At 46.5% G+C, this 24,237-nt stretch overlaps 1 protein-coding gene across 1 annotated transcript in view; it reads right to left on the reverse strand.

Annotated features, from left to right (window-relative positions):
- Positions 1-21,645, reverse strand: part of NCOA1 (nuclear receptor coactivator 1) — a gene marked incomplete at its 3' end in the record, with an annotated part of 63,183 nt that extends 41,538 nt beyond the window's left edge. Inside the window, exons 1-2 of the mRNA XM_010021278.1 lie at positions 21,560-21,645; positions 16,637-16,803 (exon numbers count right to left, since the gene is read on the reverse strand). Of these exons, the coding sequence (XP_010019580.1) occupies positions 16,637-16,803; positions 21,560-21,645 (253 nt within the window). The remainder of the gene's footprint in view (positions 1-16,636; positions 16,804-21,559) is intronic.
- Positions 21,646-24,237: the final 2,592 nt, after the last annotated feature.

Below are 24,237 nucleotides of genomic sequence, written 5' to 3' on the forward strand. Positions count from 1 at the left end.
CAGCTTATCACAGAATGAGATCAGGGTGGTCAAGCAGGACCTGCCCCTCACGAACCCATGCTGACTGGGCCTGATCCCTCTGTTTTCCTGCACATCCTTTATGATCTTACTTAGGATCATCTGCTCCATGACCTTCCCTGGCACCGAGGTGAGGCTGACAGGTCTGTAGTTTCCAGGGTCTTCCTTCCTGCCCTTTTTCTATAGAGCATCACACTGGCCAACCTTTAGATTAGATCTTCAGCAGAAGTTCTTCCCTGTGAGGGTGCTGAGGCCCTGGCACAGGTTGCCCAGAGAAGCTGTGGCTGGCCCCCCCCCTGCAGGGGTTAAACCCCGGGTGGGTGGGGGGGCAATCTGGTCTAATGGAAGGTGTCCCTGCCAGGGGGTTGGAACTGAGTGAGCTTTAAGGTCCCTTCCAAGCCAAACCATTCTGTGACAAGATGGAGAAGTTGATGTGATGCCTGGAAAACACAAGGGAGCACCAAGCACAACAGCTCCCCTTCCCTCTCCCACACCGCACAGCTCTGCAGCCTTTCCATGAGCCATACTAACTGAACCCCCCAGATCTCAGCCAGGATCTGCTCTGCTTCTTAAAAGATGAGTGAGAAAAAGAAAAAAAAAAGATCCACATCTGTAATTTCCCAAATGAGGAGCTTTGATTTTTAGTTAATTAAAATCAGATGGAACAGACTTGGTGCACCCATGGATTGAGAGTGCGACAGAAAGCTGTGCCATTAATTAGTGTCTGCTACGAAATTCATCAGTCCAGTAAAACCAACAGGAAAAAGCCTACTATAAAATAAACTCCTTGGCAGAAGCTGTGCACTGAGTGCACCTTCCAGATGGGCAGGAGAAAGATGGTTTAAAAAAGCCAGGAGAGGTGAAAAAGACAGTGGTGTTGATACAGGAAAGCAGCAGGTAAGGGGATCTAGACCAGAGAAATGGGAACATTTTTGTGTTTTTAAACAGGACTCTAGGAGCAAGACGTGTCTAGGGCTACAGGGGCATGTTAGGGGAAAGCCTCTGAGCACCACTGGCTGCTGCTAGTGGTGGTGTCCCAGCTAGCCAGGGAGACCCGAGGTCCTGAGCTCACTTCTGGCCTCCTCTTGAGTCCCAGCAAGCCCGAGCACTCTCCTCCCCATCTCTAGGGATCAAGAAGTAGAGGAAGATCCAACCTCAACTGACGGATGAAGCCAATTTCCAAGCAAAGCCACCCTACATAGCCTACAGGGCACACACCATGGACCACAGCAACGATGGCTTCTTTGATGGAACTCTAAATCAAAATTCAAGCTGTGGAAGCCGAGATTTGCCCAACGCCCCCCTGTTCAACGTCAGCACATTCACACAGAGGCAGATGCTGAAAACCCAGCCCAGAGTCCTCTCTTCTTCACTTCCACAAATACCAGATTCCTCTCAAACACTGTATGGAAATCAGCAGCTCTTAGGTTGTATAACTTTTTATTCTAGTAGGAGGAAGGAAATTATCTGATCTATGAATTTAAAAACTGTGGAAAAATACAATCTGTGAGATTCAGAGCTTGAAAATACCAGTGCAAGAAATAGCAGAGCAGATCTTGGCTTTCAGAAATCAGCACAGCTCCTTCAGAACCCTGTATTTGCCTGCTTTACACCACCCATCACAATGATCCATCGGTGACAAGCCCCAGGGTGCTCCCCAACCATCTGCTGTACTGCCAGGCGGGAGTGCCAGGATGCTGAGATCCCTCTGATGGACCATAGGATGGAAATGTTTCCACCTGAGCTACTCATCTCATGCTCCCTTTACAGCCAAAGCAGAGAAAAAGGCATTTTTAGAGGAGATTCACCTCATCTATTTTACATACTTATTTTAAGATAGATTCTAATTTGGTTTTTTTTGGGGGGTGTTGTTATTACCTAGCCCTCCTCCTCAACCAACAGTCAACCAGGTTTTGTTCTCTTTCTCTTCTTTCCAGTGAGAGCTAAACTTCTGACTTCATCACCAAACTCCAACACTGGCCCTCTAAAAACAACCCATGCACCTCCAGAGCTGGCAACACATCATTCACTCCAGCCCCGAGTATTTTTGTGCCATTCCACAGAACGTCCTCACCAACATGGCCCCAAGTGGTTCTTTAGGCACACCTTGAACCCTTATTTTTCCATCAGTGCCCATGTAAAGGTACATGTCAGGAGGACACATTTCACCAGGCACACAGCCAAGGGAGGAAACTAAGTCCCTGGGTGTATAGAACCGACTCTGGTGCCCATTGGTGAGGATTGAGGACTGAAGCTGGTGGCAACTCCGGTTGCATCAGTAGGGCCAACAGTAGAGCAGGACAGTGGGGATGTCCTGCTGCTCTCCACGTTTTACCTGAGCTTCTTCCTTCATTGTCTGGCTGGAACAGCAGTAAAAAAATCTTTTTTTTCATTGCTGCTATACTAGGAATAATGACAGCTCCATCTAATGCTCCTGCTGCTAGTTTTCATACTACCTGCAGCCCAAGAGCCCATCCTTAACAACCCACAGCAGCACTGGGAATTTACACTAAAGCCGAAGGCCAGTCCCAGCAGATACAAACATCTTCAATGACTGCATAAAACATCAAATCCTAAAAGGATGAAACCATGCAGAGTTATTCACCCAGCAGCACAGATTTGCTGGTGGGACACTTGATTTATGTCAAGGTTAGTGATTTCAAGGTACCTTTTAAATTGTATGAAGAAAAGCTACCACAAGCCAGCGTCTATATCAACACAGCAGCTTGACTTCTCCTTCCACTTGCTTAAAAAACCTTTCAACACAGATATTACAAAACCAGCACAACATCCCACAATGCTTCAATGCAATCTGGCACATAGACCTGGTGGCAGGTCCTGTCAGCAGGAGGGCTACAGCCACCTCCACCACGTCTACAACCAACCCCAGGAAACAGACACTTCTGTGTCCAGTAGAGGCAACAATCCATCTCTGTACCAGGTCTTCAGACTGGTGATGCAAAGATCAAGCAACATTAATTTTGCATATGTCTATGGGCTGCTCCCCAGTTTTGGCTGCTTCTCTAACTGGTATTTCCCCTCTTTTCCCATGTAGAGGATATGGATTTTGAGGACAGGAATTTTGGTTTGGGGTTTTTCTAAACCTTTTTCTTACTTCTTAAACCCAGCAACAGGCACAACCAAGTTCCTCAGGACTATACAGTGCCACTTAACCCTTACTATAAATAGCAAAGAACATATTTCAGTGTTGCCCTTGTTCTAACCAACTTCTATGTAATCAACTGAACGACAACCTGTGACATCCTTCCAGGTAAGGGATGATGGACAGCTCACATGCTTTCTTAAGCCTAAAACACTACTCCCCATTAACACTCCCATTTTCCAGCTGAAGAAACCACATGCACAACGATACACACTTCTGCAGCTCTGGCTGGAGTGGATTAAGAAGTTAATTGACTTCTTCTGAGCTAAGATATTGTTACATGCCATGTAAGTGCTCATAACCCAAAAGCCACTGGGCTTAGCTTTAACCAGTGCTGCTTTCACACACTGTAGTGGTTCACCAGCTGGGGGTTCTCTCTTGAAGGACTCCAGGTGGACCTGCAAGAGCACATCTGTCCATACCCCAAGGCAAAGGGCATCATGCACTGTCAGTGTATGACAGCACCTGGTGTACAGATGAAGATCCAAGACACTAGTCCCTGCTCTGACCAGCAAACATCACTTTCCTTCGCAAAGTTTATATGGAAAACTCTGTTATTCTCCTCCTGATAAGATTCTTGTGCAACGGCAAAGAGCACAGAGCAAAGCATGCTGCTGCTAGAACAGAAGGAAAAGGGTATTTCTTTCTGTCTTCACACCTTTTAGAGTTAAACATTAATGATGTTGAGATGTCTTAAGTAAAAAAGGCTGGTTGTCTGAACAATGTCAGGAAAAATTATACGGTGCTGAGTGAATGCAAAATTAATGAGCACTGAATGCTGACAGGAGAGAACAGGCATAAGGAGCAGAGACTTTTTTATAGTCGATGCTGAGATCAAGCAGGTAGAACATCTCCATCTTGCTGGGGGAAGGAATAAAGGGAGAAAAAAACTTTTATCTCAAATCTGAAGAATTTAATTCTTTCAAAAACTGTGTCAACTCTGCATGGCCAAATCTGCAGAGATGAGAAAGGGCTACATGTAGCGTCCTCCCCAGACTTTCATTCAGCCCTGGCATAGCCTTCATTCTCCTCCTGCAGGCATAAAATACATTGCAACACCATTTTAACGCTCAAACTTAATTAATTTTGCAAAGAATTAGACTGTCTTTTCTCAAAGTGTAGCATCTTGAAACCCTGGTACACTGAATGCTGAAGTCCATGGGAAGTTACTATTAAATCACTCGTATCAACCGTTAAACCAGCTTTATGCTCAAGTTGCACAGGCACGTCAAATATGTGAACTGCACCGGCAGGAAGACGCCTGCCAAAGCGTGCAGACAATGCAAAGCTCGAGCACAGCGAGGGGGGAGCTGACGCTTCCCATGCACAGAGCAGCACTTCCCCCTCCCAAGCCCTGCTCCTCCAAACCAGGCTTTCTCGCGCCTCCCATCTGTCTCTCCTCGGCTGTAAAGGGAGAGCTGTCAATCGCAGCTTTTGAGGGGATCAACTTGCTTTTTCTGCTATGCCAAAGGGATCTGTTGGAGGCAAAGGCAGACTTCATAGGGCAGTGTAAATGAATTGAGGGGCCAGGTAACACATGCATGTGAGCGTGGTCAGTAGGTGAAAGTGCAGCTCCAGATCATGAGGTGCCCCTGGGGGAACAGGCGTCAGCAGGAGCAAGCCATGTGGTATGGGAAGCTAACTAGAGAAGAAGGAGCAGCATGGTTTGGGAAGGCACCCAAAGAAGATGGAGCTTCCTGGTATGGGAATCCACGCAGAGAAGATGGAGCCATGTGGCACAGAAGTCACTAGAGAATATGGAGCCTCCTGGATGGGATTCCACACAGAGAAGACATACCAAGACATATAGATGAAGACTGCTTTCTTGTTGATCTGCACAGAGCCTGCTCAGGAGGACATCACCTCCAAAATGAACTTTAACTCTTCCAGTGCAATCATTACCTGCAGTACTGTGGGAGCAGCACCAGATGCTGGATGCTCATGGTGGGTACACAAACGCATAAAGGGTGCAACTATTTCTGTAAGGACCGTACCCATTATTTCAAAAATCTGGGATGGTCCAAACTATTCCCTTCTCCGATAAGAAACCATCCACCCATGCAATTCACTGTTCTCAGCACAGCAGCTGCACCAAACCTGGGGCAAACATCAGCCTGGAGAACCTGATCCACCATTCCAGTGTTCATCACCTCTGCTTATCGTAATATGGACTTAATGATGTAAAGGGTAGTTAGCTGAGACTGGAGGTTTAATAATTTAGTGAAAACCTGTCTTGGAGAGTGGACTTCCTAAATAGGAAGGGCAGAAGGAACAGTTAGAAATATCATTTAAAAACACCCAAACAGTGTCATTTGCTCTACCCAAGGCTCTGATGAGGCTTTAAGTGTCACCAAACACCCCATGATGAAATCCTGGGGCTCGGGGTAAGCAGAAGAAGCCAGATGAGGAGCTCGGCAGCTGGGCACTGGGGAATAACGTGGCCCCAGAGGGAGCGAAACCGTTCCTGCATCTCTCACGTTCATGTCCCAGCAAGTTTGTTTGCTTTGCCCAACCATACAGCTTGGCATAATAAAAGCTATTATCTCATTGTACAAATCTCCCTTTACTTCCTATGCTTGCAGGAGTGTTAGGGGGATTAAGGTCTATAAAAGTTTGTTCAGGGGAAAATCTGAAATGAAAATGGAAGGACTTGCATGCTTGGCTCCACATTTGGTTTGGTTTTGTGGGGTTTTTTTGTCGTAAGAAAGAGGCTTATTGTATTACTTCTTGCTTTTTAGGCATGGAAATGCTTGCATTGCTGCGTGCTCTGATGGGTTAATAACTGAGATGGGCACTTGCAGAGATGTGCTGGGATAAGCTTCCCTTGAACCCAGTGTCTTGCACAGGGCACTTGATGACTAGCTTAGATGACTCGCAGCTGCTCAAAGAGAGGTGGGATGGACCCTTGTCATCCTGCTGCGGCACTCAAAGGGATGCCAGCCATGGATGAACCTTTCTGATCGACCTCCAAATGAGCAAGGTCCAGAGCAGAGGGAGGACAAGCAAAATCCTGATGGGATACCATCCCAGGGAAGGAAGAATCTTAAAACAGGTTTTGTCTATCTCTATGAAGGGTAAAGAAAGCCAGGTTAAGGGCTTTAAAGAAAGAGGTTTTTCCCCCCTCCTCCTTTCCTGCCTCTCTTAAAAATGAGATTGAATCAAGGAGGGGAAAAAAAAGGAAAAAAAAAAAAAGCTAATCCAGCACAGCAGAAGGCAAGAGGAGGAGTGATGAGGAGCGATTTCTACAGGTGGTTTATGACTCTCTGCATGATCCACACGCCTATTACATCCTATCAAATCCTCTTACAGTGAGGTGCTAAAGGATTTATTAGTTCTTGACAGTGTGAGATGCTTAAAAGCTTGAGGATGTAATAACCAAATGTTCACTTGTTAAAATCAAGGCACCGTTTGGAGAGGTCTGTGCAATTCTTAGCAGCCTCCCCTTCCCCTTGGTCTATATTTAAGCTGCCAGCTAGATTAAACCTGTCAGAGCAGGGATGAGAATTTTATTGACATGCTCTTTAGGTGGTACGGCTCCATAAAATAAACATATACAGAGGATGCTCCCTGGTGTGGCTGCACAGGCAGAGATTTTTATAGTACTGACCTGGGGGAGTTTGTATCTGAAATCAATCCCTGATATAAAACAGATTCCAGAGGATACAGAGAGACAGACTTCACAAATGTCTGCAGGGAGTGTGGGCAGGGATACAATCCGTTTAACATTTCATGTTGAAACCAAACTGCAGAGAAGGAGAGGGTGTGAAATTCCCCAAACCCGCCTCAACAAACTCTTCACCTCTTGTGTCTGAGGTGCAATTAATTACTCTGATAATGGGGAAGTTTTAATCCCAGGAAAGGTGCAGGATACAGAGTGGGGCAGGAGACCCACACAGATGCTCGGGAAGCAAAGTGAGGACTCTCACCCCAGCTTTGCGCTAGCAGAAGTCACTGCTGCAGACTGGGAAATGCCCAGCTCCCAAGGCATTTCCCAAAATATCTAGATTTATAGCGATGAAGGCCAAGAGAGATCAGTAGATTGTCCAGTCTGACCTCTTGAATATCACAGAGCCATCAGAGTTCACCCAATTCTACTGCTATGAGTCTTGAACTTCTGTTTGGCTAAAACCTGATGCAACCCACCACTTCCCTTGGCAGTTGGTTCCCAACGCAATCACCCTCCCAGTTGTAACTCTGGGCCTGAGTCCTAATTTGTTTTTGTCTGGCTTCAGCTTTGAGTCATTCTCTGTTATGCTGATTTAAAAACCTCTTTAGTAGCCAGCATTTTCCGTTCTTGTTAGTGTTTATAGTGTCATCATCATGTACCCACTCCCTCTTTTTTCCAGCCCTCGGATACACTCAACAGAGCTCTTCAGCCTTCCAAGCTGCAAGACATTTTCTCCAGCCCCTGGCTCATTTCTGCGGCTCTCCTCTCTGCCTTCTCTGGATTTTGCAATCTCCTTCCAGCGTGGATATCACGCCTGAGCTCCAGTTTTGTCCCACTAACTCCATGGACACATAACATCACCCAAGATGCAGAACAGCACTGAGATCTAGCAGAGACTTACAAGAAACTAAATTTGGAGAATAAAGGTGTTTCATCAGGATGAGGAGAGGTCACCAGTGGTGTTCCTCTAGCACCCGAGATAAGGTGGTAGACGCAGGGAGAAAATACACACAAACTAGAGGGGGGGTTGACCCATTCAAATGGAAGAGGACCAAATGGTACAAAACCTACCCAATTGCTCTGCTAAACTGCTAATTTTTTCCACCTTTTACTACTTGAAGGTCATGCACTCACCATCCAAGAACAGGAGCTTTGGCTACAAGTTGGGGATGGTTTAATGGAGGTGACCAGAGGAGACAACCGTTACCTCCAGCATACCAGGAATGGTACTGGCAACAACCAAATGCTACTGGTAAGATGTGGTAAGAAAAATGACAGTTTGAACCAATTCACTCAAGAAAAATGAAGTTCAGTTGGAAGAAGTACAGAGAAGAGCTGTTGGGTTGATTAAAGGAAAAACATAGCTATCAGACACCATGATCTAGGAGAGCTTGGCTTGTTGGACAGGGCAAGTGAAGGTAGAGAATAAGAGCAAAAGCTTCATAAAAATACACTAGGGAAAACTGGAACTGCCAAGCAGAAGGAAGAACAAACCAAATTAAAGGGCAACATTGGCAAAGAAATGATCTGAAACTCATTTCCACCAAAAATGAGCAGGTGGTTTCATCCTCTTCAGGATATCAGAAGGATTCCTGGAAGGATGAAGTTAAACAGTTAAAAGGACTGGATCTGTTTGTACTCTGTTTACCTTGGATCAGCCTCACACTTGAGGGCTTTCAGTGGGCACCTACTGAAGCCAAGGAGGAATTCCCCCTCCCCGCTGATGTCTGATCTGGCCTCCAGGGTTTGGTTGGTTTTCTTTTTCTAAGATATGATGATATATTGGCCACAGGGATAGGATGAAAGTGGTGTGCATCCCTCCCTCTAGTAACAGGAACAGCTCCATCAGGGTTAACCCAAACACCAGATTTGGGATGAAGAAAGAGCCTTCCTCTCCAGCACCTGGCCAAGACAGTCCTTCCTGACCTCAGGAATGAAGATGGAGGAACCCAGAGTCTGCAAAACACCACTCTAAGGCAAAAGCAAAGCTCCCCTTTTCTGACCTCCCTTGAAGCAAACAAAATCAGGAAAACTCCGATAAAGTCAATGCATTTAAAGAGGAGACTACAGCACCAGGCTGACAGTTGTAGCCTGAAGAGATTCCAATCTAATTTTAGATTTGACACAATCCTTAATGTGGTTTTAATTAATTAATTAAAAAAATCCTTTAATTAATGTAAACCCCTTAAAGCAGTTTTCACTTACTCCATTTCCAGGAGACATTTCCACTTACATTGCTCCCTCAGATGCCATTCTGCTGCTTGCTTTTGTTCTTCAGTCAAACCTCAAATATTAGACCTAAACTTCCGTTTATAATACATCAGTGGCCTTGAAAGCTGGGCTCCTTTGAGCTCAGGCTATTTCTTGAGCCTTCACTTTAATGACTTTCCAAGTAATGGGGTTTCCATCTCTTCTCTGACTATGCAAAATCTCTGCAACTTGTTCTTCCACTACATGAAAGTGTCCTCTTTTGGGTCCACTGAAGGACCTCTGTGTTGACTCAACACATACAAGCTACTAAAAATTACACTTGAATTCTCTGAAACTTAAAAGTTTATCTTGATTTCTGCATGCAAGGCAACATCACCATTTCTACTGTGGTTGACAATGTCATAGGAAGCTCAAGCCATGATGGACACTCCACCTTTAGCTGACACCGATGCAGATCCTACATCCTCTTGGCCACCAAGCCAAGTCAAGCGTGCTGTCACCTGCCCTCCTGGCAGCAACACCCACATTGGGCAGCTCTCCAGGCCACCAAGGAAGGAGCTTAGATGTGATGTGGGAATGCAGCAGGACATCCCCAACGTCCAGAGTCCTTGGGATGTCTCTCCCTCTTGACTCTCCTGATGGCTGCTTGTACTTGGTAAAGCAGCCACTGGCTCATTTCTTCAACCTTCTCCATCTGCATGGCCAGCCTAGGCACCACATCTAGGTGACTACCACATACTGCACCCAGTTTTGGGATCCCAGTGTAAGACAAACTGGAGTAAGATCAGCGGAGGCCACCAAGATGGTCAAGGCTGGAGCACTGATCCTGTGAACAGAGACCAAAGGAAGGGGTTGCTAAGACTGGAGAAGAGATGGCTTTGGGTCAGCTGACAGCAGCCTGCCCATGCCTATCAGAATGTATGGAGGTGATGGAGCCAGGTTCTTCACAGGAATGGATGGTGAGAAGATGGAAAGCAATGGATACAGGTGAATCAAGAGATGTTCAGGTGGGACAGGAGAAAAATCTTGTTCACCACGAGGCCAGCCAAATACTGGAGCAAGTTGCTCAGAGCACTTGTGCTTCTCCATGCTTGGGGGCTTCCAAAGCCTAACTGGGTAAAGTCCTCAGCAATCTGGGCTGATCTCAGAACTGCCCCTGCTTTGAAGCCATTTGTCAAACACCACCACTATCAGAAATGGAAATGAGATGGTTCCAGCCGGGCAGAGAGATTGCCAGGTAAATTGTCAGACTTCTCCAAGAAGATACTGGATGACAATATGGGGAGAGGGAAGGGCTGAAATAAGAGAGTATTCAAAACACAAAATGCAAGAAATAATGCAAACATAAACAAGACAGAGCACATTATGCAGAAGGTACTTTCCCTTGGTGGTGTGGACACAGCAGCTCCAAGGACCTGGGAAGTTTAATCAGAAACTGGAAATACTGCCTGTGCTTCAATGCATGCCTAGAAAGATGCATTCAAATTGGAGTTTGTGAAAGAAGGATATGCAGACAATGTAAGAGGATTTGAAACAGGAAAAAAAAAATGCCTAAAGGCTTTAGCTACATTATCCTGGCAAAACAAAGCCGAGTGAGGGAGAAATTCCCAAAGCCTCCTTCTGCTCCTGCACTGGATATGTCCAGCTCCTTTGCAGACTCAGTAACATGGACATGGGCTAGATATTTCCTCAAATCTAATGACAGGCCATGTAGAGCTCCATCCCCAGGGGCTGCGGACACAAAATCATGCGGACTGACATTAACATGGGAGCCTGGACCTGGGCAGAAGAAACCAGCTGAAAGCCCTTAATTGTTCCGCACTGGGTTCCTCTGCCTTGGGGTAAAGCTCGCCAAGGGACCTCATCTCTGCGACTTGCTTCCGCACATTGCACACAATTACTCACTTTGTGGTTTTATGGGAGTAATTTTATGATCTTTAATAATGTACCACATCACTCAGCTGCTGGGACAAGAAGGGCTCTTGACTAAATGCCCAAGGACAAGGTCTTCTTCTCTCCACCCCAAATCTCATGCTGCTGCTGCAGGCTGTGGGAGAAGCCTCTTCCCAGACCACCACTTTACCATTTTCTGACCACCACTAAATACAAAGCCAAGGCTTTTTTGTTTCCTTTTTAAAGCTCACCACATGTTGGCATTCCGAAACCCAAGATGAAACTCAGCATTCATTTTGAAGAAGCTTCCATACATCCCACTGAAGGCTCAGGACCTCTCTGTGCTAGAAGCTGTACGTGTATATCACAAAGTAAATCCAGGGCCAAATCTATGCATACGACAAGACAGCAGGGAAACTTAATTAACGGAAAGCCACTGACAGCCCACTGATCATATGCAACAGAGCAGCCAAAATCAATAATTTTTCATATACTTCACTTAACTAACCTACTGTTTTTACCCAAAAGGAAAATTACTTCACCAAGTAGGTTAACTTCCAAATGGAGGGTGGTCTTAAATGAAGGATCCTCTTCTTTTTAGGTGTGCCCTAGTGACAAAGGAGCACAAACTTGCCTGAAGGAGACCATTTTATTATGGTCACACTTCAGGAGAAAAACCCCGCAAAGAAATAATAAGATGTCAGGAGGACACAGCTACTCCATGCTTTTGTTGGACCCAAAAGAGAACACCTCCATGGAGCAGAAGAACAAGTTGTAGACTTTTTGTGTAGTCCGAAAAGAGACAGAAATACTCTTATCCCTAACCCCCCTGAAAATTATTAAAGGCTTCAAGAAATAGTCTTCTTCCCCTCCCTGCCCAAAGTAACTCAGCTTAAAAACTGAGGGTCATCTTTGCAGGTTAACACAGTAACCTTTGGGAAAGAAAGATAATTCTTTGCCCAGTGACCTTTAAAAACATCCCCAAATCAGGTCATTATTCTGTAGCAAAACTACAGAATAAAACTGCATTAATAAAGATCTGAATTCTTTTTCCTTATATATCTGTAAGAACAAATTCAGCAGCTCCACCACTGAAAAGCCAGGCTGCAGTGGGGCTGCAGGTGCCATCGATGGGATCATTTGACCCTCCATTGCCATAAGAAGCCTTGTACCGCAAAGACAAGCAGTGACTCAGGGTCCTTCATGAGACAAGCTAAGTTGCACAAATCCAAGCAAATACAGAATAAATCCTTTATTCTGGCAACTGCAGAGTAAATCTGCTGGGGCTTTTGGACCTCACAGGACCAGAAACTCATGAGCATCTCCCCACGTGTCCTGGCGGGGCCAGGAGCTGTGCTGCAGCTGCTCCTGGGCCAGGTAGCTGCTTGCTCTGCGCACTGATTCCCGCAGAAGCCGAACATACGGAGGCACAGCGGGAGCGACTGCCAATGAGCGGCAATGAGCAAACGCAGGAAGGATGGGGCGAAGGAAGTCCCTTGGACGCCAGCAGTGGTAGAGTCACTTGTGATGCCTTATGAGGTGTTTCAAGGGCAACTCTCGGCAGCTGTTTGAGTTTGTAGGCAGCATAATGAAAAGCTCAATACTATCTGATTTATTCTATTAAGGTGCTGCATTTATGCTCCTGCTCAGGAAAGAAATTAAGCACCCTATCAATGGAGAGGGCTTTTGGGAAAAGACTTGGTGGCTTCATCTTAAAAAGGATGCTGCCAAGGTTGGGAGCTCTACAAGGGAGATGAGATGACTCCTCCGCTGGCTCCCACCTCTGACAGATACCTGCATCCCTTCCATAAACTAAAGGTTTTCACCCTCCCAAAACTGAGGCATTAAAAAAAAAAAAAAAAAGATGTGGACCTGCTGGAGTGAGTCCAGAGGAGGCCACAAAGATGCTCTGTGGGCGGAGCACCTCTGCTGTGGAGACAGGCTGAGAGAGCTGGGCTTGTTCAGCCTGGAGAGGAGAAGGCTCCACAGAGACCTTAGAGCAGCTCCCAGTGCCTAAAGGGGCCCACAAGAAAGCTGGAGAGGGGCTTTTGACAAGGGCCTGTAGGAACAGGACAAGGGGGAATGGCTTTAAACTGACAGAGAGGAGATTGAGATGAGATCTTAGGAAGAAGCTCTTCCCTGGGAGGGTGGTGAGGCTGTGGTACAGGTTGCCCAGAGAAGCTGTGGCTGCCCCATCCCTGGCAGTGTTCAAGGCCAGGTTGGATGGGGCTTGGAGCAACCTGCTCTAGTGGAAGGTGTCCCTGCCCGTGACCAGGGGGTTGGGACTAGGTGAGCTCTAAGGTCCATTCCAACCCAACCCATTCTATAATTCTTTCTATGACACATTTTCAGAAAAGATAAAAAACAAGTGTGGTCTGTGCATCAGTGCAGCTTTTCCAGTATCTCATTTCTGCACTCTTGTATGACCAAGATGTGTTTTTTTGTGTTCGCAACCACACATCATCCACATTCCCAGTGGCAACTGAGCCTCCTTCCTGTCCTGCAGCCTTCTGACTCCATCCCAGCCCTACCACACTGCCCCGATGGCTTCTTCTGTCAGCCTTTACATCACCTCTGCTTACCCTATACGCCAAAGAGTGACGCATGCCAAGCAGCAAAGATGTCCAGTTTGTCTCCATCCACTCGGTTTTGATCACAGCAGCACTGCTCTGAATTAAAGCAACCTTGGACGACCTCACCTCCGCATGATGGATGGACATCAGTTCAGTCTCACAGCATGGCTCCTCAGCAGAGGAACAACCCCAGCAGAGGACCTCCAGTATCCATGTGCTGGGAATGATGCCAATCTGAACGCAAAGGGCAGCAAGGTCCGCACAGACTGACCACTGCCCTGCAGAGCACAGGATGCTCAGAGAGATCTTTTCCTTGCTAACCTCCATGCCGGGAGATCTTAGTGGCCTTTTCTCCTTTTCCACAGCAAGTGGCTGTGCGCAGGCACAGCCCAGGTCTCCAACACTAAACCCAACTGACTCAAAAATCAAAAAGAACTTTTGTGGGACGGTCAAAGGCTGAAAAATTAACTGTCTGGCCTCTTCCTCCACTGCGTTTATTGCTGTCTTGGCAGATGAATTTCAGGTTGCTGCCACAGCCGCAACCGCTTGTTCTGCCAACTGTACATTGCTAACATTGGAAGGTGTCCAGACCTAGGAATCTTTTCTAAACGCATTTGCTTCATACTTTAAATAGCAGCCCAGCAGGCAGGAGGATGGGAAGCAGGGTTCGGCCCCTGCGTGCGATCCATCTGCAAGCTTCTGCTGGCTCCATCACCCCTTTGAGGGTTAAAACTGAGGATGATCCATGCTGGAGGGGCAGGCGGGGGGAGAGAGCTGGTGGGATGTGACCTCTAAACCCTTCAGGGTTGGCAGCGGGGAGGATGCTCCCAGGATGTCCCCTCTCCCCTGGCACTGCCACCTGCCCCTGCCCCTTCCGAAGCCCCCCGGCTCCATGTTGGGCACATCATGAATTACATTAATAACAGGACTTTGTCTGTTTTTTTCATTGCAGTCTGCTCTGCTATAAGGTTTAGCACCATTTTTCCAAGTGCTTATGGGATTTGCTTATTACTGGGCTGAGAAGCATCATTTCCTGGGATTTCTAAGATTCTGTGATTTGTTGGGGTATCTTGAGCCCGTTGCAACACATAACTGCGAAGTCCAAGCTCCCCAGCTCCTCTCAGTTACATGAAATCCTGTCCCTAGGTGGGTTTCCTATAGAGCATTAAAAGGAGCATGGCCATGCGCTGCAGGATTATGTTGCCATTCACAATACTTCAGGAACAAAAACTACATCCTCAGCAGTTAGCAAATATTAATCAGCTTTATGGCTGCGAAACAGAGAGGAGGAGGAAGGACATGGGCAGGGAAACACAACATCTAACACTTGATATAACTACAAGGACAGAAAATGGTCTCTGGCCACAAATATTCTGACTTTTTGCCATAGTTTTTCTGCCTTCTCATGTGAAATGCTCTCATGGTAAACTGCTAAGAACAAATACAGGTGAAGTTTTCTTTGGTGATTTGGCACTGCACTAGATAAGCCAGCAATACAGAGCAAAGCTCAAGGCATAATATTTTTAAGTAGTGCTTGTCCTAGTTAATGTTCAGCCCTGCTGTGCAATGTCAAGAAAACTAATGAACAGTGAAGTGGCAGCGAGCAGGAACCTGGGCGTACTCACCCGCTACCAAACTCCTTTCAGAGTCCAGGCACAACGTGAATGAAATCTAAAAGCAGTTGTCCTGGTTCATCAGGAAGCCCGAGCTGCCTGTGCAACGTGAGCTGAATGCTTTGCCCCAAAATTTGGTGCCTAAAGTAACAGTGAGCTGGGAGGCCCTACGGCAATGTGTGGCTTGTGACAGGACAAGGGGGGATGGCTTTAAACTGACAGAGGGGAGATTTAGATGAGGTCTTAGGCAGAAGCTGTTCCCTGTGAGAGTGGTGAGGCCCTGGCACAGGTTGCCCAGAGAAGCTGCGGCTGCCCCATCCCTGGCAGTGTTCAAGGTCAAGTTGGATTGGGCCGGGCGGTGTTCAAGGCCAGTGTGGACGGGGCCTGGAGCAACCTGCTCTGGTGGAAGGTGTCCCTGCCTGTGGTAGGCGGTTGGAGCTGGATAAGCTTTAAGTCCCTTCCAGACCAAACCATTCAGTTATCCTATGGAGTACTTGTACTTGTGCACCCATGTCCTAGCCATGGGCTTGGGTTTAAAATTTAACATCTGTTATCAGGCAACACTGCTCCGCTCAGACCACGTGGTGGGAGCTTTGGCAAAGGCAACACTTGACGGATGACATGCTCTCAACACTAATACTGAGCAGGATTCACCTTGTTCATGAAGGACAACATTTTGCAGGAAGGAGAAAGTATTTGCACACAGGACAAAGTATTTGAGCGCACAGGATGGACAGCCCTTAGCGGGCATGATGCAGAGCAAGCTGGTGCCCACCTGCAGCAGCTCCAGGAGGGATGGTAGGATTGCAAGGATGTGAACAAATCCTGCTCCCTCCTTAACAGACCTCACCCCTTTTCCTGTGCATTGCTTGAGCCCTTTGGACTTCCACATTTCAGTCTATGAGTTGATATTTGGGGTGAATTTTAAGCTTTATACAGCTTCTCAAGCAACTCTTCTCTATTCACAGCCTGGAGGTGGATTAATGTACACTCAGTTTGGTTGGCAGGAGAACAGGGGACATGGTTCTTCACCAAGTCTTGCATATTGTGTGGCCAAGCTATCCATACTTCAACTTACCCAGCCATAAAATGGGGTTTTGGCACACAGTTAACAGCAGTATTACTGATAAGCCCTTAATGGGCCTGATTCTGAAAGCTTAACAAGCACTTCTGATTATTTTAATCTACGGAATAATTTCAGGATGAATCACAAACACAGAGCAAAATGCCACCTTGACCCAGAAACAAAGGTGGCATCTCAAACAAGCCAAGCAATGGAGGTGAAGCATACCCTTCCATATTACTGCTTCTATATTACCCTTCCATATTACTGCTTCTATATTACCCTTCCATATTATTGCCAATAGACTGATTATGTCATGATTCTTCATGGATTAAGTCATGATTATTTGCTGCAGTTTAGTGTCTGAAGTGTACCAGGAGAATGTTCTTACTGTGAAGGTTTCTGACAAGCCAATGTAGAAGGCTATCGCCTTACCTTGCTCCAACCTCTTCATCTGCTGGATCTGATCAACCGTCTTCTTTAGGATCTTGCATTTGTCAGGTTTGACACTGAGAGTGTCGATGTCCCCGATGTTTGCAGACAGCAGCTCCGCCAGCTCCTCTAAATATTTGTTCTCCTGTTCCCGTCGCCGCTTTTCATTGCTGTTAGAGAAGGGGAAAAAATTCGAAGCCACGTTAAATGACTTTTTCCCACTTCCCAATCTGGTCACACCTGGGCACTGGATAAGAACCCAAAAATACAAGTACTGGCTGGAGCAATGACCATACTATAATCCAAATATCTCAAAATACCGGGGAGTTCATTCAGGCCTTTGTCCATTTTTATGCATATATTCAAAATTAATACATAGGGCTGGCCAGACACTCCTAACAAAACTAGACCTCTAACATTCAGGACTCTCGTCTTCCTTTCAAATATAGTTATGAGTTATAAATATAAAAGAGTTAGATACATAAATATAAAAGAGTTACATACAGTCTCCCATTCTTCTACAGCTACTATTCTAGCTGTTGCCAAGTTTAATCCTAAATTCATACATAAAAGCTAACAGCATCCACCAGAGTCCACCAAAGAGAAAAGTGGAATCAACAGTGACAAGAGGAAAACGAAAAATATTCAAGAGATCAACCTTTTCATCCCAGCAAAAGCAGCTTTCCTTTTAGCTCATGGCCACTGCAGAAACCCAATGCTCTCTCATCAACTCTTTGTAAATCTGGGGAATTGAGAATATATTATTTATGTGCTATGGCACAGCCATCATTGAAGCCACACTGTGACATATACCTTTACCAAAGATGTTGCCAGCATCAAACCCACCAAAATGAAAGGTGCATTTGTGAAAGACACACAGAGACACACTTTACCTAAAAACCTTCTTCTACATCAACCACAGAATGAAATGAGGACACTACAAAATGTCCAACATGGCTCCACACCATGTGTGATGCCTTTTATCAGGCTGGTTTTCAATAAGCCGCCTAATTTTTTGTTGGAACCTCCACAGGATTCCCAGCACTCTATTTAAGAAGTACCACCTGAAAATCCCCAACATTTACTAGACACCAAGAAGTTGCTGAGATGCCTGTAGGCACCGTGAGATGTTCCTGTCCTCAGAGAGGCCCCACCACTCACAAAGGGGCTGAGAAAACACTAGCTACAAAAGCTGAATCCAAAAGTCTGGCTCAGTAGGAGATTTGTGTCCCACCATAGATGCTGTGCATTGTGCTATGTGGTAGAACAAGCTCTGCTAACAGCTGAAGGCTTTGAGGTTTGGTTTATTTTCTCTACTGAGAATGCAAGCCAACCAGAGCATGAATATACCTGGATAACAGCAAGGTTATAGAAAGACTCTTCAGAAACCATATCTGTCCACAAGGAGATGAGACTCCACCAGCCCTCCCCTCTAAGGAGCTCCTCAGGTAGGCTGTACAGATGTTTCCTGATTTTTTTCCTAATTCCACTTCATTAGCTCAATATCCAGGTAGATATTGTCTCTTTGGCATTTTTCCGCTGCTCAAACTTGCTCTCATCATGACTACTCCATGATGAACCTCCCCTTGCCTCCCAAGTTCACTCTCCATCACCTCGCTTCTCCTCCTGGTCATGTCTCTCCAGGTGTTGTGACTACCCAGAGGAGCAACACGGATGACTCTGCAGAGCAGCAGAATCACAGATTCATAGAATAGTTAGAATCAAAAAATGAAGTTAAAAACTATGGGAAAAGCCATCTGTAGGTGTAAAGAACACAAGCTGTGTTTCTGCTTGGGCCACCGTGAAGTTCATGAGTGAGACCTTCCATGGGATACACATGGTGTGACCTAGAAACAACTCCGCAATGGGTTTGGGTGGGTATAAAAGCCTTCACTTCCCCGGCAGGCAACTGCCAACAAGAAGTAAGGGGTCACAGGCAGCAAGAACAGCTTCACAGAGATAGGCTGAATGTCCATCTGCTGCAGAAGTACAGGGTCTAGCCATGGCCTCAGCCTCTTTTTGCATAGGTATTGGTGATGCCAGCACTGGTGTGCTCTCCAGCAATGGGCAGGCAAGTGCTTGTCGAAGGAGCTGAGTATTTAAGTTAAGGTTAAATTAATTCCTAGCTCTCCCTGCAAAGCAGAAAGCAATAGCAGAGGGGAGAGGAAAAAAAAAATCCCTCTGTTGTGGGTGAGCTCATTTCATGAAAACTCTTAATGTTGCTGTTGCTGTGGCAACTTTCAAATTGTAGGAGGGAGAATTGGCCAATTTTCCTTACATAAAAGCATCATGAGAATATTATGGCAGTGGGCTGTTCTTTATGACTCCCAAGTATCACCAAAAGCAATAGTTAAACCTTCCAGGTTTTAACAAGGAGTTCTGAAGTTCACTTTGCTGTGGAGTACATCACGGAGGACTCTGGCCAGCCCCGGGAGGAGGACAAGGTCCCTCCCTCCTGCAGCTGTGAGTCAGGAGATGGTCTGAAAGAAAGAAGATTCAGCACTGGTGTGGACTTTTCTTCTGGATTTTGGTAACATGCTTTAGCTCCAGGGTTTGGGGTTGGATGGCCAACCCAATGCTAAGTATCCAAGTCAACCCTTCTAAAAGTGCTTGTAGGTGCTTTGCAGATGTAAAAACTCATGCTTCAACAAAGAAGGAGAATCCTTCATCTGGAAGTTTCTGCTTCTCCACCATCATAGAATGATTAGAGTTGGAAAGGACATTAAGATCATCTAGTTCCAACCCCCCTGCCATGTGCAGGGACACCTCACACTAGACCATGTCGCCAAAGGCTCTGCCCAACTTCACCTTGAACACTGCCAGGGATGGAGCATTCGCCACTTCTCTGGGCAATCTATTCCAGTGCCTCACCACCCTCACAGTAAAGAACTTCTTCCTTACATCCAACCTGAACTTCCCCTGTTTAAGTTTGAATCCATTACTCCTTGTCCTACTGCTACAGTCCCTGACGAAGAGTCCTTCTCCTGCACCCCTGTAGGCCCCCTTCAGATACTGGAAGGCTGCTATGAGGTCTCCACACAGCTTCTCTTCTCCAGGCTTCTCCCTACCTTTCTCAGACTGTCTTCCTACAGCAGGTGCTCGAGACCCCTTATCATCCTCGTGGCCTCCTATGGACTCACTCCAACAGCTCCATGTCCTTCTTATGCTGGGGCCCCAGAGCTGGATGCAGGACTGCAGGGGGGTCTCACTAGAGCAGAATCAGGGGCAGGATCACCTCCCTCAACCTGATGGTCACACTGCTGATGATGCAGCCAAGGATACAGTTGGTTTCTGGGTTGCGAGCACACACTGAAGCTGGTTCACATTCAGTTTCTGATTGACCAACACCCCTAAGTTCTTGTCCGCAGGGCTGCTCTGAATCTCTTCTCTGCCCAACCTGTAGCTGTGCCTGGGATTGTCCTGATCCAGGTGTAGGACCTTGCACTTGTCTTGGTTAAACTTCATGAGGTTGGCACTGGCCCACCTCTCAAGCATGTCAAGGTCCCCCTGGATGGCGTCCCTTCCCTCCAGCGTATCAATCTATCCAATATATTTTGAAAGACCTCTGGTGTCAGCTGTAGAAGGCTTTCTTGGGGTGCTTAGGGGTTAGGAAACAAACCACAAAAGATTTGCTTTCCAAAGGCAGACCAGATGAAGCAAAGCTAGGTGGGCGCTCATTCAGCTGGAGAGCAGTTCTTCAAGAAGAGGTGTCCAAGCCCACCTTGCTACCCATGGCTCTGTCATGGGGACTCAAGGACCAATGGCTTCACCCCAAACTCACCTCCTGGTCAAGGACCAGCCCTGAGACCAGCCAGGAGACAGCAGCGAGGGCTGCAGAGCTCTGACTCAAATGACTCAGCCAGAAAGGGGAAACATTTAACATGATTACAGAGTATCTGGTAGGAATAAGACAGCTAGAAGTGCTATCAAAATGTCTTCTGCAATTTAATGGCACAGCTAAGCCAGGAACTACTTTGTAAGAAGGTGTGGGAACTCTACAGAAGGGAGATGCTGCAACCAAGAACTGAACAGAATAAACAGAAATCCTCGACCACTTAACGTCTCTCTACTGGAACACTGTTGCCTTTTCATTTGTTGTCTAGAATATCATGCATGAGCTATAAGTGCTAGAAAATACACTTGGACTTTGCTCAGTGCATTAATATTCTGCAACAATGACTGAAACAGCATCCCAGGCAGTAGAGACATGGAGTCAGCACCAGCACCATACGTTCATCCTTTCCAACTTTATGTATCACCAAGGAAAAATATGCCCAGGATTCACAGAGAGCCTGGAAAAGCTTGTGGAAGGAGATCACAACTGCCTCTATCCAGGACTTCATAGCCTAAATCAGATGGCAAAATAGCTGGTATGGGAAGGCTCGGTCATAAGCTAAAGGTGCCTTTTGCAGTGAGCCGAACTTTGAAGCAGCCACAAAAGTGAAGGTATTTCAGACAGAAGTATTTTCTGCTTCATAATTGCATCACAGAGCATGAGGGTCTCCACTGGAGTTTCTGAATATTACAAAAACATGGATTTCTTAGGAATCTGGCGTGAAGAGGCAGAAGGCTTGGGATGACCTGCAGACCTTGCAGAAGTATCTGCCCCAAATTTACCCTGAGAAAGCTTTCCTGATGCTCTGAGTGCTCTCAATTTGCAAAATCAATACATTAGCTTTGATAACAAGCCTCTAATCATCATTTGCCACCTAACAACAAGCAGAGCAGATGGGGAGCTGCATTTCCATCATGCTCCATCTTCCACCACAGCCACCGCTAAAAGCAAAGCGAAGTTCTGGTGGGAAGTGTGAACATTTCCGAGTGGCTGAAACCTGGCTCCATCTGCTCGAGCAGACGGGACGGAGCGACGCAGTGGGAATGACAAAGTAGCCATGGCAGGGGATGGATTTGGCGTGGTGCACGTACCTCTGGGCTGTGTCGCAGGGTGAGCCTTTCCTCTTCCGAGAGTCAGGGTTGGCAGGGTCCGTTGAACTGTCCCCAAGGCCACTCATGTTGGCTGACCTACTTTGCACCTAGAACCAGAGAGAGACACAGGGTAAAGCTTTTTGCAGCTGCAGAAGGAGCACTTCCTACATGACGGAGACAGAAAACATGGACCAAGTGACCTCTGAAGAGGTAACTAACCCAATGCAAGTCTTTCTTACTGAATCAACACCTCGTTTGTGAAGGAAACAGTGCAAATGCAATCATGTCACCCTCCTTTTGGTGTCCCCTGGTGACCATTTGGCCAAGCCCTCACCAGCAGCACCACCATCCTTACACCACAGACTGAGCTTTTCCCTGTATCCCTACAGATTTTGACTTCCTGGCCTTTCAGCATTTTAACAACTACCTAAACACAGCCTGTTTCAATGCTTTGTTTATGTGTGTTTGATTGCTTTTGCTTTGCTCCCTTCTCCTGCAAGCCTGCTCCTTCAGCCCATCTTCGGCACCTCTGACATCCCTCCTCAGTTCTTCTGACTCATGGCTGGCTCCATGCTCCACCCCTTGCATTGTGTCAGCTCCCCCACCACCTCCTTTCCCCTCAACACATGGCCTGGCTTTAATTAGAGTTGCAAACTGACTCATCTCTTAACGGGATGTGACACCCTCCCACGAACCCCTTCCCCACCTCTCGCTGAGGCTACCTCCCACCCATGATCCTCCCAGTCCCAACCTTCTCCTGGCAGAGAGCTTCCCACCATGGCCAGTCCTTGGCTGGTCCCAACACTAGGCACCTCTGGGATTCCAGCTCTCTCCAGCACATGGACATTTCACCATCATTTTTTGCGTGTAATTTTAACAGATGTTGGGTAAACCAGTCCACGTTATGGCAAATAAGAGCTCTGAGCAACCAAAGGAGGTCCAGAAGTCATGAGGATTGTAACAACGCTAATGCTCCTTAATAATGAATTATATTTTTTATATTTAACTGAATAAAATAAAACTGAATAAAAGTGCAAGCCCAATAACAGCAAGAAAGACAACTAAGGCTTCTTTCTGGAAACTTCACCTTAAAGTATGTTAAAAGGTTTTAGCCATAGACCATGATACTCTTAGACCTTAGAACTCGGGACAGTCCACTCCAACAACCTAAATGGGACTACATACATCTACAGGGCATAGTCATAACCTCATACAACAGGTTAAAACAAGGGAGAGAGCTTCTCCAGAAAATAACCCAGCTGTGAATGTCGCTTCCCTTGCTTTGCAAGAGCCATTCAGTGATTTTTCCAGTAACCACAATAGTTCAACACTGGATAATGCTGCCCTCCAAATTCTTCCTTTAATTTTTAAAACTGTTTATGATTGTGAGAAGATAGAACACCTGAGAAATAAAGCAACAGGACCTGGGCAAGAACTTAGTAGTTTAGAGGGTAGAAGGACTAAGTCCTTAAGATTAATTTCCTTCGTCTCTTCTATTACTTTATAAAAACTGGTATGTTAATGAGCATTAAACTGCTGATGGATTGTGATAAAATGAACCCTAGAATACATGTCCACAGTTCCCACAGCCAGATCCCCACACGTCCATGTTTTATTCAGCCTGCCTGAAAGTATGGTGGGATGCCTTCAGTGGTCCAGCATCTCCTACCCACCACCCAGCCCAGCACTAGGCAGTGACTTATCAAAAGCTATCAGTACTGGCTTATTTTGTGCTTGGATAGGTGATGATTAAATCCCCACCAGCTTTTGGAAGTCCTCTGAATCCCAAACCACATCTACAGACAAGCTCCTTCTAACCTCAGTGCAGATGAATGGACACAGCTGTGAGTATCTCCTCCACTACCTGGTTGTATGAAGACCCCAGTGTTTTTATTAAAACCCAGAAACCCAACTATATGCTGGGCTGCATCACCAGGAGCATGACCAGCACACTGAGGGAGAGGATTCTTCTCCTCTCCTCTGCTCTCATGAGACACCCCTGCAGTTCTGCATCCAGCTCTGAGGCCTCCAACACAAGAAGGATGTGCAGCTGCTGGAGTGAGTCCAGAGAAGGCTGCTTATGGCTGGAGCACCTCTGCCATGGATACAGGCTGAGAGAGCTGGGCTTGTTCAGCTTGGAGAAGAGAAGGATCCAAGGAGACCTTAGAGCAGCTTCCAGTGCCTCAAGGGCTGACAAGAAATCTGGAAAAGGGCTTTTGACAAGGACAGGTCAGGATGCTACAAGGGAAAATGTATTTGAAATGAGACTTAGATAAGATATTAGGAAGAAGTTCTCCCCTGTGAGGGTGGTGAGGCCCTGGCACAGGGTGCCCAGAGAAGCCGAAAAAGAGAAAGGCCGTGCCTGCCCCACCCCTGCCAGTGTTCAAGGCCAGGTTGGACACAGGGGCTTGGAGCAACCTGCTTGAGTGGAAGGTGTCCCTGCCCATGGCAGGGGATTAGAGCTGGATGAGCTTTAAGGTTCCTTCCGACCCCAACCATTCTCTGATTTTATAATTCTATAAACACCAATGTTATCAGCTTTGTTATCTCTTATGACTAGGGGGGTGTTACACATTTTGGCTCAACACCTCCCTAGTGACCCACCTCTACGCTCAGCTTTCAAAGCCTCTACTGCAAAAAAAATGAAGTATCTCCATTGCACACAGTTCTGTAGGGAA

The sequence above is a fragment of the Nestor notabilis genome, unplaced genomic scaffold (genome assembly GCF_000696875.1).
Source record: "Nestor notabilis isolate BGI_N333 unplaced genomic scaffold, ASM69687v1 scaffold339, whole genome shotgun sequence".
In the NCBI taxonomy this organism is placed as follows: Eukaryota; Metazoa; Chordata; class Aves; order Psittaciformes; family Psittacidae; genus Nestor; species Nestor notabilis.